The 14,878-nt window shown below is 49.0% G+C and overlaps 1 protein-coding gene across 1 annotated transcript in view; it reads right to left on the reverse strand.

Moving 5' to 3' along the window:
• Nucleotides 1-6,282: 6,282 nt before the first annotated feature.
• The window catches only part of Gpat4 (glycerol-3-phosphate acyltransferase 4), a 34,643-nt gene continuing 26,047 nt past the window's right edge, over nt 6,283-14,878 (reverse strand). The window contains exons 5-13 of the mRNA XM_031339287.1: nt 14,602-14,676; nt 13,755-13,844; nt 13,528-13,621; nt 12,934-13,049; nt 12,543-12,598; nt 12,044-12,129; nt 8,042-8,170; nt 7,879-7,958; nt 6,283-7,204 (exon numbers count right to left, since the gene is read on the reverse strand). Coding sequence (XP_031195147.1) covers nt 7,096-7,204; nt 7,879-7,958; nt 8,042-8,170; nt 12,044-12,129; nt 12,543-12,598; nt 12,934-13,049; nt 13,528-13,621; nt 13,755-13,844; nt 14,602-14,676 — 835 coding nt within the window. The 3' untranslated portion in view covers nt 6,283-7,095. The remainder of the gene's footprint in view (nt 7,205-7,878; nt 7,959-8,041; nt 8,171-12,043; nt 12,130-12,542; nt 12,599-12,933; nt 13,050-13,527; nt 13,622-13,754; nt 13,845-14,601; nt 14,677-14,878) is intronic.

A 14,878-nucleotide genomic window follows, 5' to 3' on the forward strand; every position in this document is an offset into this window, starting at 1 on the left:
AACCCAGACTTATGAGGTCAAGTGTAAAAAAAAAAAGGGTCCACCAGGGTTCCTGCCCACTCCCCTCACACCCTAGGAATGCCTGGAGGCGGGAGGGTCAGGGAGGGGCCGAGAGAGGGAGGGGCCGGGTGTGTACATGCCAGCGTGCCCAGGGAAAGACCCCAACAGGTTGATACAATCTCGTTTCCCTGAGCAAAGCGCCAATTAAACACAAGGCAGATGTGAACAAATAAAGCTGTGGCATCCAGAGAGAAAAATCAATATTAGATTATATGTCCTAACCCAATCACATAACAATTAATACAGAGCAGGTGAGTCTGCGGGCAGCCTCCAGAATGTGGGGCACACTGGACCTGTCCCTCAGCGGCCTCACATCTCCACAGCACGGCACGGCTCCTGTCCTGGCCCTTCCAGAAAGGATCTGGGGTCTCTGCTTCTGCAAAAGGCTGCAGGGGGTGAGGTGGGGTGGGGTGAAAGTGACTCTCTAGAGGAGTAAGATGGCTGGCTGTACCTGGAGGAGGGAAGTGGGTGAAAGGCATTCTGGGGTGAGGGCACCCCTGGGAAGCAACAACACTCCAGATTACACGGGCAGGCTAACAATAGTACAAATGTTCCAGGAAATAATGAAGGACTTGCCCTAACTAAGCGATAGGAAATCAGACCCAAATTGGGTAACAGGGAAAAACAAGTGTTTGCATTCTGGAAGTGATAGGGGGAGCTCCTGGAGAGAGGGCCTCTGTGGTTTACATAACTCAGAGAGGACAGTCAGGCAATTACTGCAACATTCTCAAGTGGAGTGATTACAGATGAGTTAAGGGTGAGCCACAGAGGACGCAGGGATGGCAGCAGCATAGCAACCCAGAAAGGGCTTCAGGCCCACTGCGGGATGGGGTAGGGGATAGGGAGAAGGCAGTTCCACACAGCTGCCTGCCAAGATAGTTGACCAAGTTCAGCCAGCCTCTGCCCCAGGGAGAAAGCTGCAGCCCTGTCAAAAAGACAGCCAAACGTGCTGGTGTCCCAGGGCTGGGAAACCTGGCTGCTGTGTGTAAACTTGGTAAAGCCAACCCAGAGCGGCCTCAAAAACATAAGTGGAGAGAAGACGCAACCAGGCAATCCAAAGGTCCCTGCTTCTGCTTCTCTCTATGGAGAGCCTGGGCCAGGGTTCCTCCTACACCCCAAATATTCCAGCGTGGATACCCTCAGAGGAAGGGGTCCTTTCTGAGTGGGAGTTCTATGGGCCAAGGACTGTTGCATGCCAAGGAAAAAACAAAATTTGTTAGCCGAATATTTTTTTAGACATTTTGCAAGATGCACGGCCTCCCTGACAATTTTTAATGTACTAACTGCCTGGTCCAGTGAGCTGATTAATTGGTGCTGGAGCGATCAATAAAAAACAGAAAATTAAAACAATTTTAAAGTGATTAAGTAGTTTAACACCTGTCTTCCGTCACGTCAGCGCAGGAAGAAAAATAAAGCAGGTGTCGAAGGGGCCTCCTGAAGCAAGAGAAAACAGCTCCTGTCTCAGAAATGACAAATCACAGCTGGCAGATCAATCTGCTGCAGCAAGCCCTTCTTGGGCCCAGTACATCGTGCATAAGGAGCAGGACCAAGCAGGAGGGCTCCAGTTGCCTCCAGGCGCCACCTGCTGCTCGTCAAGAAAGAGCCAGCCCCTTGTCTAGGCCCTGGGATGGGATGCTGAGTTTGGGCAGCCTGAAGACATCTTCCACTGAAACTCATGGGAGCAAATGGGAAGGAAGGCCCTAGCTACATTGTAGCTCATTCTAGCCATTCTGATCTGCATAGGTCAGATGCAGGAAGTGGCTCAAATGTACTTCAAATGTGGCTGCAGGACCATGGAGTTAAGGGAAGAAGAGAAATGGTCACAGTTATGGCTAAGGATCACCGGATCCTCTTTTCTAGAAGCATGTCCCCCTCCACCCCCTACCAGGGGAGATTCCCAATCTCCACTATTGGTCTTCTGTTGTCTCCTGGCATCAACAGGTGGTGAGGTACCTGCTGGGTGATGCCCAAACCTTTGTTCCAGCCTCACTCCCCTAAACCTCCACTCCAGCTAGAACGGTCACTGAAGTCCCAGCAAGCCACTCCTCTCTCACGTCTTTTGACCTCCCAGGAAGTCATCTGGGAGCAGAGCAGGCTCTAAGGTGATTCTTGGCCCCGTTCTCCACCAAGGTCCTCCCAGAATGGAATGAGCTTGGGAAGTAATGTGAGTTGGCAATGTCAGGAAGTTGGCTGTCCCACCTTGAGAGTGGACCGGAGTTGGGTGTGGTGGCACAGTCTTATGCTCCAGAGGCTTAGCAAGAGTGGAGCAGGTTCAAAGCCAGACTTGGCTAAAAAAACAAGACTTAGTGTAAAAAAAAAAAAAAAAGACGTAAAATTTGTACATGAAAATCCCTCTCACTCATGCTCTTGAAAGGTATATTCATGTTTCCTTTGGCTTCTCAGGGTGTACTACCCCATGACACTGGGACTGGGGCTGGGGTAGGGTATAGGTCTAAAGTCCTTAGGAGTCCTCCCAAACGTTACTATGATAACACTCACTTGCTGGTTACCCCTCTGCCCACCCTAGACCAGGACAGATGCAGCAGCTCCAAGGGCTGAGAAAGCCCACAGCAGGTAGGAAACATCAGAGGCCACCAGCGATTGGTTTGTTTCCTTACAGGGTTTTGACTCTGTATTCTGGGCAGGACTAGAACTCACCGTGTAGATCAAGCTAGCCTTGAATTCAGAGAACCGCCTGCTTCTGCCTCCAGCGTGCTGGGTGGGGTTCAAGGTGTGCAAACCTGGCTCATGGACTTATGTGCATGCTCCTGTCTTGTCACTGCCCACCACACTAGGTACTGACGGATGGCCAACGACAAAGGGACTCCAGCTGTTTTCTTAAAAATTAGTGTGTGTGTGTGTGTGTGTGTCCTCAGAGGCCAGAAAAGAATGTCAGGGCCCCTAAAACTGCAGATGAAAGCAGCTGTAATCTGTTCTCTGTGGTGCTGGGAAAAAAATACCTGGGATCCTTGAGTAGCAAGTGGTCTTAACCACTGAGCCACCTCTCTGGCTGCCAGCTGCTCTGAAAACCGCACTGGCCATGCAGCCTGTTTCCCTTTCTCTAACATCGGACTGTGGCTAGCAGCTCCACAGAGCAACTGGCCCGTAGCCCAGCTCAGGTGTCAAACACCTCGCACTGTCAGCGAACGATGACGCCAAGGCGAAGCCCACACTTGTGGCCTCTAGCTGCTGGTTCTCTCTCAGAAGTACTCAACACGCAGTCTCTGGGCATCCCCTGGCCTGGATGTGGCTTAGGTAACAGCTAACAAGTCCTATAGTTTGTCTTCAGTCTATTTTAAGTATCTGCTCCAACAGGTGTTTGATCCAGGGTCCACTTAACCCTGGGAAAGGTTGCTCAGTATGTGCCCCCCAGGGACCTGGCCAGGTCCCTCAGTGCCATCCAGAGGCAGGTCAAGCAAGGGACTGAACTGCCCAGAAGCCAGCACAAGCTCTTGACTCTGCTGGCCTGCCATTGCTCCCGCCACTGACTGAGATAAAGTTTCCCTGGGCCCAAGTTCCAAACTCGGCTGTTTTGTTTCTGTTAAAATGCAATTGTTTTTCTCTGGAGTGTGCGGTGACTGCTCCGCGTCAGGAAGATGTATGAAAATCTCCACTTCAATTCAGCATCCCTTTTCTCCCAGACAAACATGGTCGGATTTTAATAAATCAAAGAGCTACAGTGTTTAATAAAAATTTATTGACTTACAAGTGATTATTTATCAAAAGACCATTAATAGCAGGTACTGAAATGATGTGTTACTGGGTGGTGCTGAGAGACTAATAGGAAATCAATGCTGCTGGCCGGACTGAATGCATATGAGAAGCCCACCCCCCAACAGTGAGCAAAATTTCACCAGCAAAATACACCAGACGCTAGCCCCTGTGCAGTGAAAAGTTCCTCCTTTTTATTTATTGTTTACAAATGAAATAATCAATACTTTTAATCTAGAGGAAAATTTATTAACTTTCCCATCGGAGAGAGACATATTGACTGGGGGAGAGGGGAGTGGGTGAGGTGAGATGGATGACTGGATGGTCATCTCTTAGCCTGTCCAAGAGTCTGTGCATGAGCTGGGATAGCCCAGGCCACACGGGATGGTGTGCCTGGAGAAACTGAGTCTGGCAACTAAAACATACAGCTGGGGCCAGCAGTGAACAGCAACTCAGATGGTGAATTCTAGAAGGCAGCAGAGTTTATAGGCCCAGATCCCCACAAGGCAACTGGGTCAGTTCAAGATCTAAAAGCCCCTTGCTGCTGTCCTGGCCCACCATCTTTCACATCTCAAGCTCTTCCATCTCTGAAGGGTACCAAAAATGAGTGGTTCTCACATATAAATCAGCCCCATCAAAGCTCCATAGGGCCCTGGCCAGGCTGACCTTCTGCTGAGCCTCCTTCCTCTATTGGGGGCATTTCAGTAAGCCTGACTAACAAACTCTTTACCTAGCTGGTAAGAAGGCATCATGTCTGGGTGAAAACTGTGATCTGCGACCCCAACTACCCAGCAGGTTTGGGCCCAGTACAATTCCCCTGGGGACAGGGCAGTGGTTAATGTCCCAAGTTGGGTTCATTAGAGGGAGAAATAGCTCAAAATGGACTTCTGTTTCAGAGCCACACAATTTTAGGGCTCAGAGCTCACATTTGAGCAATGTGATGAAATTTGAGCTGGATTAAGAGCTCAGTCAATAAAGCGCTTGCATTGCAAGCATGGAGGCCTGAGTTCGAGCTCCTAGGAAGGTGGATTCTACCTTTAGTCACAATGCTGGGGAGGTAGAGGCAGGAGACTGCAGCCTAGGCCAATGAGACTGTGCCTCAAAACCAAGGTGAGGCCCGACTGAAGAATGACACCTGAGGCTGGCCTCAGGCCTGCCTCCACACCTGCCACTACACACGTATAGACACACATACATGCACACACACACAAGGTGGGGCCCGACTGAAGAGTGACACCTGAGGCTGTCCTCAGGCCTGCCTCCACACCTGCCACTACACACGCATAGACACACATACATGCACACACACACGTGCACACATATGTACTGAAATTCCAGAAGTGGACAAAGCCTTAGAAGTCAAGACAGGAGGAGAGCAACAGGCTGACAAGTCAGATGGAAGCTCTCTAGTACCCAGGCTGTCCTCGGGACCTTCTACCATGGTGCAAATTTTAGATGTAAGACCAACAACCCTATATCAATGAGGGACCTATGGAACCCAACTGCAAATGGCAAGCAGCAGAGCAGCTGGACAAGTGCTGAGGAAGGACCCGGGAAATGCTCCTAATTGTTCTCTGCTGCAGCACAGGTGAGTGGGAGGTGAGCCAAGTCAAAACTCTACCCAGACCATGAGTCAAAGCAATAAACCACAAGCAGGAGTGTTAAGGGACACCTGACCCTAGACATTTTCAAGGGACAGCACTGAAAACACTACAGACATCCTACACAAGCGGTAACCCACCTTTTATTTTTGAGCATTTGTAAAATAGTTCCCAAGAGGCTGTTCTTATGAGTCATAGGTGTTTTTATTTGAAAAAGTGTTTTCCACTGGGAACGGAGCAGGCAGGAGGAAATGGGAGGCTGGGGAGCTGGCAGGAAGTTAGGGTGACACCACGGGGTCCTCAAGCGTCAGAGTGGCATCGGTTCTTAGCCTCGGGAGCCAGGCTGCTCTCCTAGAATGTCCTCAGATTCCAGACTTGGAGATGGGATCCCTCTATCACTTGGAAAAGTGCCATCACGGAATGGTGGCATGCGGGTACGAGGGGAGTCTTCCGTTGGAGGGATTCAAAGCTGGTGGGCCTCAGAAGGAACAACAGACCAGCTGACTGCATCTGTAGAGTGCCCTACGGTCTGGTCTGCCTCCTCCCCTGCAGCCACAGTGCACACAGTGTGCCCATCCCTCCTCCAACTCACCAGTTCTTCCCAGCACCTCTATTCACCCCACTATTGACTGCTTCCCACCATGATCAAACCCAGAATGCCACTGACAGGACCCCTTCTCCCCAATCTCATCGACAAAGCTTGTTTTCCATGGCTCTCGTCTGGGAGAAAACTGTCTATGCAGAGATAATACAGCGATGTAAAACCACCCAATCTGAGTCGCCCTCCTCCCGAGCAGTCCGCCCCTCACTCCAGAGGGAAGCAGAGACCTGCCACCCAGAGTCGTTTTCAAGTACCACAGCTGTTAATTGGCAAGAAACACCTTTCTCAGGAATGAAGGCAGTCCCTAAATTCATTCACCATCCAGTTTTATTTACTCACAGACAAGTTTAAAATCCTGGGCAGCAGTTGTAGCTCTGACCTTGACCTGCCACGCTCTCTGAAGCTGTCCCTGGCAGAGCAGCACACATTTCCTTCACACACACTAGCACTGGAATCCCCACAACAACCCTGTGAGGTAGGCACACCACCATTTCTCTCTCTGCAATTCCATGTAACAGACAGGGAAACTGAGACATATTAAACAGACAAGTCATGTAGGGGATTCAGGCTCAGCCTGGAGTCGGAATCAAAGACTCGTGGGGCTAGCTACCTGCCCAGGCCCACTGGCCTCTTCCCGTCTCCTCTGGTGATCTTCATAAGCAGGAACCCAGGAACTCAGGACTCCATTTGCGGGCCTGCAGACAGTCCTTTCTGTCCCAGCTAAAGCTCTAAGCTGGAGGCTGTTTAGGCACCGGCCTCAGCAGTGTCTTTTCTGACTTCCCCAGCGTGTGGCTGTTCCTACAGGAACACCTGACATCCTCTCAGGGCAAGAACAGGGCCCACCTTCTTACCAGCTAGAACTGCTTTAATGGCATTCCTCTTAGAGGCTTACTATAAAGAACAAGAGGCATTCTGTCCCAGGGAGCCCCAGCCAGCAGCATTTGGTGAGAGGACAGCAGGCAGCCCATGGAGCTCTGAAGAAGCTCCAGTCCTGGAGTCCAGAACAGCCGAGGGCCAGAGGCTGGAGGATGCAGCAGTGGGTGGCGGGGATGATGGTAGAGGCTGTGGCAGCAACAACTGCAGCTGGCTCACACTTCAGGATTTGGAGGCGGCGGCTTCGGCTCAGGATCGGCTGCGGTCCTCGTGGTTCCCAACAATCATCTTGCTGTATAGCTTCTGCTGCTCCTCCTTGAATGTGTCCTTCACCTTTTCTCTCTTCAATCCACCGTCCCTGAAAAGACAAAGGCTAATATAGCAGCAGGGAAGCTCACTGGTCAGCTCTGCCATTCGGCAGATGCACTGTGTGGCTCAACGCCCAGGGAATCTGACAAGATGCCCAGGCAGGCTCCTGTCCCCTCCAGTGCAACTACTGCAGATGCCAGGGGGAACTCAAACCATGGAGCCAGAGCTCAGCATCCTGCCTCACATCTGCTCTTGAAAAGAAGTTTCACTGGACACAGCCATGGCTGCTTCTTCATGCCTTTATTCTCTTTGGTTGCTTTCATATTACAATGGCACAAATAAACGGTTGCAATAAACCTACAGACTGTACAGAAAACAGCGTGCCTGCCACCTTCTGTGCTAAGAGATAGGCAAGACAACAAGAGTAGAAGAAGCATCTCCCTTTCAAAGATGGCATGTAGACGTCAGAGGGAAGTCTACACTCTTCACTCTAAGTTTCCAGACAGGCAGGTTGTCCCTAGCTAGAGATATAATCCACCTGGAAGCCCAACAGTCCAGGCAAAGGCCCACAACTCCCTGCTCCTGAGGACAACATAGCACTTAAGGTTGGAACTAGGGAAAGGAGTCCGGCCATTCCTTCACAAAGCCAGCAGGTTGTTTTCTGTGCCAGGAGGAAGCCCTTTGCCCCAGAGGTGCATGGTCTCTGGAATCAGCTCTACTTACCACAGCAAGTCTACCAATCCTCCCTGCCGGGCAATGGCAGACTTCACTCTGTTAGCGAACTGCACAGCATCTTCATCTTTCTGTAATAGAGGACGAGTGAGGACTCTGACGGACTCCTGGTCACCAAAGCACAGACACACACTGGAGGCCTGGGGACACCTACCTCTCGGGTCATAGGAGGCAGGTACCAGACGCTGCAGACGATAGCCCAGCTGGTCATCATTCTCAGCAGGTATGTCACCATGCCATACTTGCTGCTGTTCCAGAAGGCGTCACCAAACTGAGGGTCATACTGTAGGAGAGGAGGCTGGATGTAAGGAATGACACCTCTAGCCAGTGCTCGGTTGGTGATGGGCCCACAAGAGCATGGATCCAGGTTAGAAGTACTCCCAGCTCCAGTAAGCACTGCTGCAATGTTGAAACCATGGGATGCTGACCTCCAGCCTCAGTAAACACTGCTGTGATGGCCTGAAACCATGGGATGCTGACCTCCAGCCTCAGTAAACACTGCTGTGATGGCTTGAAACCATGGGATGCTGACCTCCAGCCCCACTTGAGGCCGCCTCAAGATTAACTTTAGGCCACACCCAAATAGCTCTTGCCTTGGAGAGCCTTGCACTCACAGGCAAACAGATTTCAGACACCACAAAAACAGAATGCAGGACAACATACTATCAAACGTGATGGCATCATGCATCCTTTCCTTTCTCGTGAAGCCTGTGCTAATGCGTCTACGTAGGTGCATGATGTATCTCTCTACACAAAGGCACTTTCAAACATCTTCAACAACTTGTGCATAGGAACTCAAAAGAAAATGTAAGGCTTCAGATCCAGAAACACTTAGAAAACTTACATATACTATTAAAATTTAAGTATTACAAATATAATTTACATATTTAAACTTTCTCTTCTTTTTTTTTTTTTTTGAGACAGGGTTTCTCTGTGTAGCCGTAGCTGTCCTGGAACTCACTCTGTAGACCAGGCTGGCAGCAAACTCAGAAATCCACCTGCCTCTGTCTCCCAAGTGTTGGGATTAAAGGCGTGTGCCACCACTGCCTGGCACATATTTACACTTTCAACAAAGTGAATCTGTTTGGGCAGAAAACTCTGCTAATTAAATCACCAGTATACATTAGCAAATGGGTCCATACCCATTAGTCTCAGAACAGCTCAGTGAGGGCAGGCACATTAGATACTTGAGTTTGTCAATGACTTTAATGAGGGAAAAGGCTGTTTCAAATGTGTTTGTGAGAAATGTGATTGCAGCTATCAAACCATGAAATTGCAGTAGTCTCAGGGTAGGAAAGCGTGGTGAGGGGTGGGATCTGAGGTGACAGAATGAGCTGGGTCCTTGAGATGGCTGCCTGAGCATAAGCATGGGCAGCTGCTACCCAATGTCTGACGAGATAGATGAGGAGGAGCACTGACTGCAGAAGCACAGAGCAGAGAAGGATTTCAAAGCTATCCACAGCAGCAAGGCACACCATTGCCTTCCCTGTAGAGTACTGTCATGGAGGTCATGTGCTAGCAGATGGGGCTTTCAACTGTCCAGGCTTTTAGGCTTTCCTAAAAAACTAGAGGGTTGGGCTGTGGTAGTGCACGCCTTAATCCCAGCACTTGGGAGGCAGAGGCAGGCGGATTTCTAAGTTCGAGGCCAGCCTGGTCTACAAAGTGAGTTCCAGGATAGCTAGGGCTACACAGAGAAACCCTGTCTCAAAAAACCAACCAACCAACCAACCAACCAACCAACCAACCAACCAACCAACCAAAAAAACTAGAAATAGGGACAACACTAAGAAACTTAATGTCTTAATGAATGCATCTAAATACTACTAAGAGGAGTTGGAGAGACAGCTCAGCAGTTAAGAGCACTGGCTGTTCTTCGAGAGGACCTGGGTTCAATTCCCAACACCTATACGTCAGCTTACAGCCATCTGTAACTGGTTCCAGGGATTCCGATACTCTCTTCTGCCTTCCTTGGGCACCAGGCACAAAGTTAAGAGCATGGCTGCTCTTCCAGAGAACACAGGTTCAGTTCCTAGCATGCACATGGCAGTTCACACCGTCTGTAACTCCAGTTCCAGAGGATCAACACCCTCACACAAAATACATACAAGCAAAACCCAGTGCTCATAAAATAAAAAATATATAATTTAAAAGATAGCAATAGTAGTTTTTTAGTGCCAGTAAAAACAAGGGAGAATAAAAATTTAAAAATTAATCTATGGCATATGATTACAAAGATAGTACAGCTAGCCAAACATAGTCATCCTAGCTACTTGGAAAATAGATAAAAGGATTTTTGAGCCTGAGACCAGCCTGTGTAACACAGGGAGACACTGTTTCAAAACTGCAAAACTGACTCTTTTGCTATAAATACACGAGTAGAAGTTGTGTTAAGAACAAGAGATCTATTGAACCCCTCTATTGAGGGCTGATTCTCTTTCCATGCCAGGCAGAAACCACAGCAAAGAAAAACAAAACAAAGTTCAAAATAACAACATTCTCAAAATCATCAGAGAGTGACTTAATTTTGGTAGAAGTGAGATAAAAGCATTGCCACTGATATGGTTACCCAAGTTCAGACACCAATAGAACCTTCACCAACTCCAGAGACTATCTGTAGTCAGAAGTTTGTCATATGTGAACTGAATGAAGCTTACATCCATTTTATTCTGTGGAGGAGTCCTAGCTCTCTCAAGATTCCACGTTTTACAATGGATGAGAACCACACTGCATAGCAGAGAACCTCCAGTGTGACCCTGTATTGCGCAGGGCCATGATAAAATGACAAGTCAGAATTTGGCCTGAGTACTAGCAATCTTTTAACTATCCCCTGGTGATGCTATGGGAACTGACAATGATGAAGAAAGGGCTGGTAGGTCATTAAACATAGTTAGCCAAGTCCCTGGCTCTTGGCCACCCACCTGTACTGCGCTGGACTACAGGATGGCATTGGTGGAGTAGTGGCTGTGCCTCCTTACCAACTTGACCACCCCTGCAGTTAACTAGAACCTACGGGGCCAGATACCACCCTTTAGTCTGGGCCACACCTTCAGCTGGCAGCCTCTCTAAAGGATTTGGAAGAAGGAAACTTGCTCTTTTTGCCTGGTTTCTGTTACTCACTGGCAAATCTATTCCTTCACTGACATTAGAACCTACTTCTTCATGATTCTGGCATATACTGAAGACCTGCTAAGACATCAGCCTTCTGGGCTGAACAGTTACTGGCTTCCTGGGCTTCTGGTGGGAGCAGCCATTATTGGACTAGCTAGAGCACAGCCTGTGAGCTACTCTAATGAACCTCACAGAGATTCCTTACATCAGCCCTGATCTAGAGAGCCTGCCTACAGGTGCCATGTAGTCTCCACTCTGCTTTCACAACAGATCCTGCTAAAGACTATTCCTTGGCATGTCACCCAACACTGGTGGCTGGGCCACCCAGGCCTGTCCACCAGTCAGTCTGCAGTCACCAGCAGGCCTGGCGTTCTGCTCTGTTGGCAGAGGGTGTTGTCTGACTACCCAGGAGTCATACTGGCAAGTGGAAAACCAACCGGGACACATTTCTATAACACTCTGCTGACAACGGACACCAAAAAGGCAGGGGCTGAGCTGAGTTGTTTGAAACTGCTCATCTTGCTCTAAAAAGTCAGCCTAGGTAGGCTGACATGGCTGAAAACAGCCTGTTTGGGAGTAACACCATGAAGTCTAAATCCCTTCAGAAATAAGACACATCTGTACTTGGATATAAGGGGCAGGGGATGAGGGAACTCAAGCATCCCATGTCTCCAGGGAGTCCAAGAGGTTGGTCAGAAGGACAAGTTCCTTCCTGAGGGGTGAACACTGGAGTGGAAAGTGGGAGGCAGTATGACAAGGACCCACTTGTCCCTCCCCACCACAGCTGGCCACCCTGCACTGTTCCTGGCAGCCAGCTGCCTGTACCACCAGTGCTCAGAACTCCAGGAAGTCTCTGACACAGCCGCAGAGCTTAAGAAGTGCCTGTGTGCCGACCCATCCCACATCCCTATGGATGCCCCCCATCCTCCTCTTCACTGCTCTGCCACACAGCCTGGCGGTGCTGGTGGAGGGAGGGGCGTAGCCCTGACTAGTTCACTAGGTCCCACCTCCCGCTTGGGCACTGCAGCTGGCCTCGGAAGTCTTGTACCTTGATAGCAACAGGGTAAACAGTGGCTCCAATTTCAAAGCTCCCCTTCTTGAACATCATCACTGATGTGTTATTGATGCAGGTTCCTGAAACACAGGCGAGAGAAAACACTCCCTTTCTGGAATTTTACCCAGTGTCTCTGTAGCACTAAAAGTAATCCTCCAACAGTATAACCTGCCTTCACCCCAAGTCATGAGTGCACACTTAAGGGAGCGTGACAACATACAGTACTTATTCCTTTTCTCCTGCCTCAGGCCGATGTCTCAGCCTAGGGTATGGAGCAGGGATGCCAATCAGACTAAGGGAGTCCTCTGCATGAGGCTGGAAAGCTGTCTGCATCACTGATGGGGATCACAGGAGGGACCCTGCACTGGGGAAGTTAAGCAAGCTTCTGGATTCACCCACATTTTCGTTCTCTCCCACATGGACACAACGCTATCCAGTGCGTAGGGGCTTCATTTTCTGGCACACCACTTCCCACCCCCAGGTCACTTTGTACCTTCTGGGAAGATGAGAATGGGCAGCTTGCTTTTATCTTGTACGTGCTCAGTCAGTCTTTAGAATAAAGAAATAAAAGGAAGTGTCAGTGACCTGATCGGTTTCAAATAGCAATAAAAGTCTTTTTGGCTTACAGTCAGTACATCTCAGTGATGGACCATTTGTCTAGTATAGATAATGCCCCACCTGGTACCACCCAAAACAAATAAGAAACTTCCCCACAAACTCACAGTTCCTAATCTGTTTATTAGGAAGGATACAATGAAAACATAACTTACTTGGTAAATCATTTATTATGAGAACTGTATAGGCTCAGAATAAAAGAATAACAACTCCCAAAATATTTTCTGCTTACTTCCTAAGACCAACTGAATAGCACTCTGCCCATTTACCTCTTAGCCACCAGGTGGCGATCTTTCACCTCAGAACGCTCAAACCAGACATGGGGGCAGGCTTTCACCATTGCTCTTTGAATCACACCCATAAGGCCCCCGTGAACCTGTCCCACCTAATATTAGACAGAGAGCAATAATCAGTAGTGAGGCCACACTCACACAAATGTCCCCACTCTGGGAGGACCTCATCCCACAAAACACACCTCCCAGTCTCTGTGAATGTTTCGTAACTTTAACTTTTTCACTATGGAGAATCCGCTATTCAGACTCCTGATTGTGAGTCCTCCTTATACAGCCGCTCCCGAGGCTACTCCAGTTACAACAGAAAGCTGAGTAACTGTACGAATGGACCTCTCCCCTCAGTGTTCTCAAGACTCGCCCTCCCTTTCCTTCTCTGTCAGTCTAAGGACACGACCCCCATCTCCAGCCACTCTCAACCACTCTACTCAACAGCTCCTAGGATGGCTCTAAGCTGGAACCTGCATACAAAAGCATGTTCACAAGTCTGAACCCTCAATCAAGGAAGTTTTCTGTGGGGAGCCTAGAGTTTGCCTAGTCCTGATCAGAGAATCACAGAAACAAGCTGTATACCATGGCGTAGTAGCCATCGCTGGCCAGGATGATCACATCAATGGGAGATGTATGGTTCGCCACACAGATGCCACCATTTCTTGGTCTGTTTTTCCTGAGTAAAATATATGAAAAGCAATAAAAACTAGCATGAATCAATTTATTTGGAATATACCTCTCACCTCAAAAGCATCAGCAGCTCTAGCCAAATGTGATTGAGTCTCCATGTTAATATGAAGTTCCCTCACCTGTTGTGGTACGTAATGATGGCCGTCAGGGCTCGCACGCAGATACGGTAGCACATTAAATGAACATGTTTACTCAAAAACTCCTTAAATCTGAAACAAGATGACAGCCGAGGAGCTCATGTGTATATAAACAGGACAAGCTGCTGACTCTACCAGTGCACAGAATACTTGTAGAAATATTAACATACATGGCTAAACTTGCAGATATTATTTAGCATCTTTATAGCTACAAACAAGCAAGTTTGTAGAACTTCCAGCAGGGGCAGCCACAGTTTCTCAGACTCCTACCCCTCACCCACCACCCACAGCAGGTCCACTCTCTTTACCAGCCCCAGCAGAACAGATGTTTCTAGGCCCATTACTTCCCTAAGAGAGTAAAGTTTCCTTAAGGGAGGTGGGTAGACAGCAAGCCTCCTCATACTCTGGGTCATGTGTCCACTTATGGAGCTAGCAGAAGCATGCGGCTAGCATCCTAAAGATTGGGGTGCAGCAGCAATGGAGAGCTTGCCCAGCATACAGAGCCCAGCAAAAACAAACACGCTATAAAAATCTGTTAATACCTAAGCCCGGAGTCTTTTATGGTAACTGCCTTTCTTTCCTCTAAAATGGGAAGACAGTGAGGGCTGAATTCCAAGTAAGTAAGTACACACAGCTACTATCTCATATCAATTAGGAAACAAGATCCAGCACTGCAGACCCACCACACTCAGGGTTATTTTAATGACCTTAGACTCAGGGACTGAGTTGGACACAAAGCGGCAATTGCCTCCAGGGTCTGCCTCCATGACACGTGCATGTGTGTGCAGATGTGCACGCATGTGCCGGTGTGTACACTCACCCTACTCACCTCCCATTTGGCAGGTATCCAACCATAGTAGTCCCCACTACCAAGAGGCTAATCCCCGTGAATGCAAGAGCAATCCTGTAAGACAGAGCATAGCAAACCCAACGGTTATCAGTGCCCAGTGAAGACAACGGCAGGAATCATGACGAACACACGCAGAACCTGACAAGAGCTCCCCAGACTGTGAGAGGATTGTAATTCCAAGCAGAGGGTGAAACAGTGAGTGGCAGGGGACAGGCAGCTGACTCTGTCTCTTCAAAATCAGGCAGGTGCCACACTT

Source organism: Mastomys coucha, unplaced genomic scaffold (assembly GCF_008632895.1).
Source record: "Mastomys coucha isolate ucsf_1 unplaced genomic scaffold, UCSF_Mcou_1 pScaffold22, whole genome shotgun sequence".
Lineage (NCBI taxonomy): Eukaryota > Metazoa > Chordata > Mammalia > Rodentia > Muridae > Mastomys > Mastomys coucha.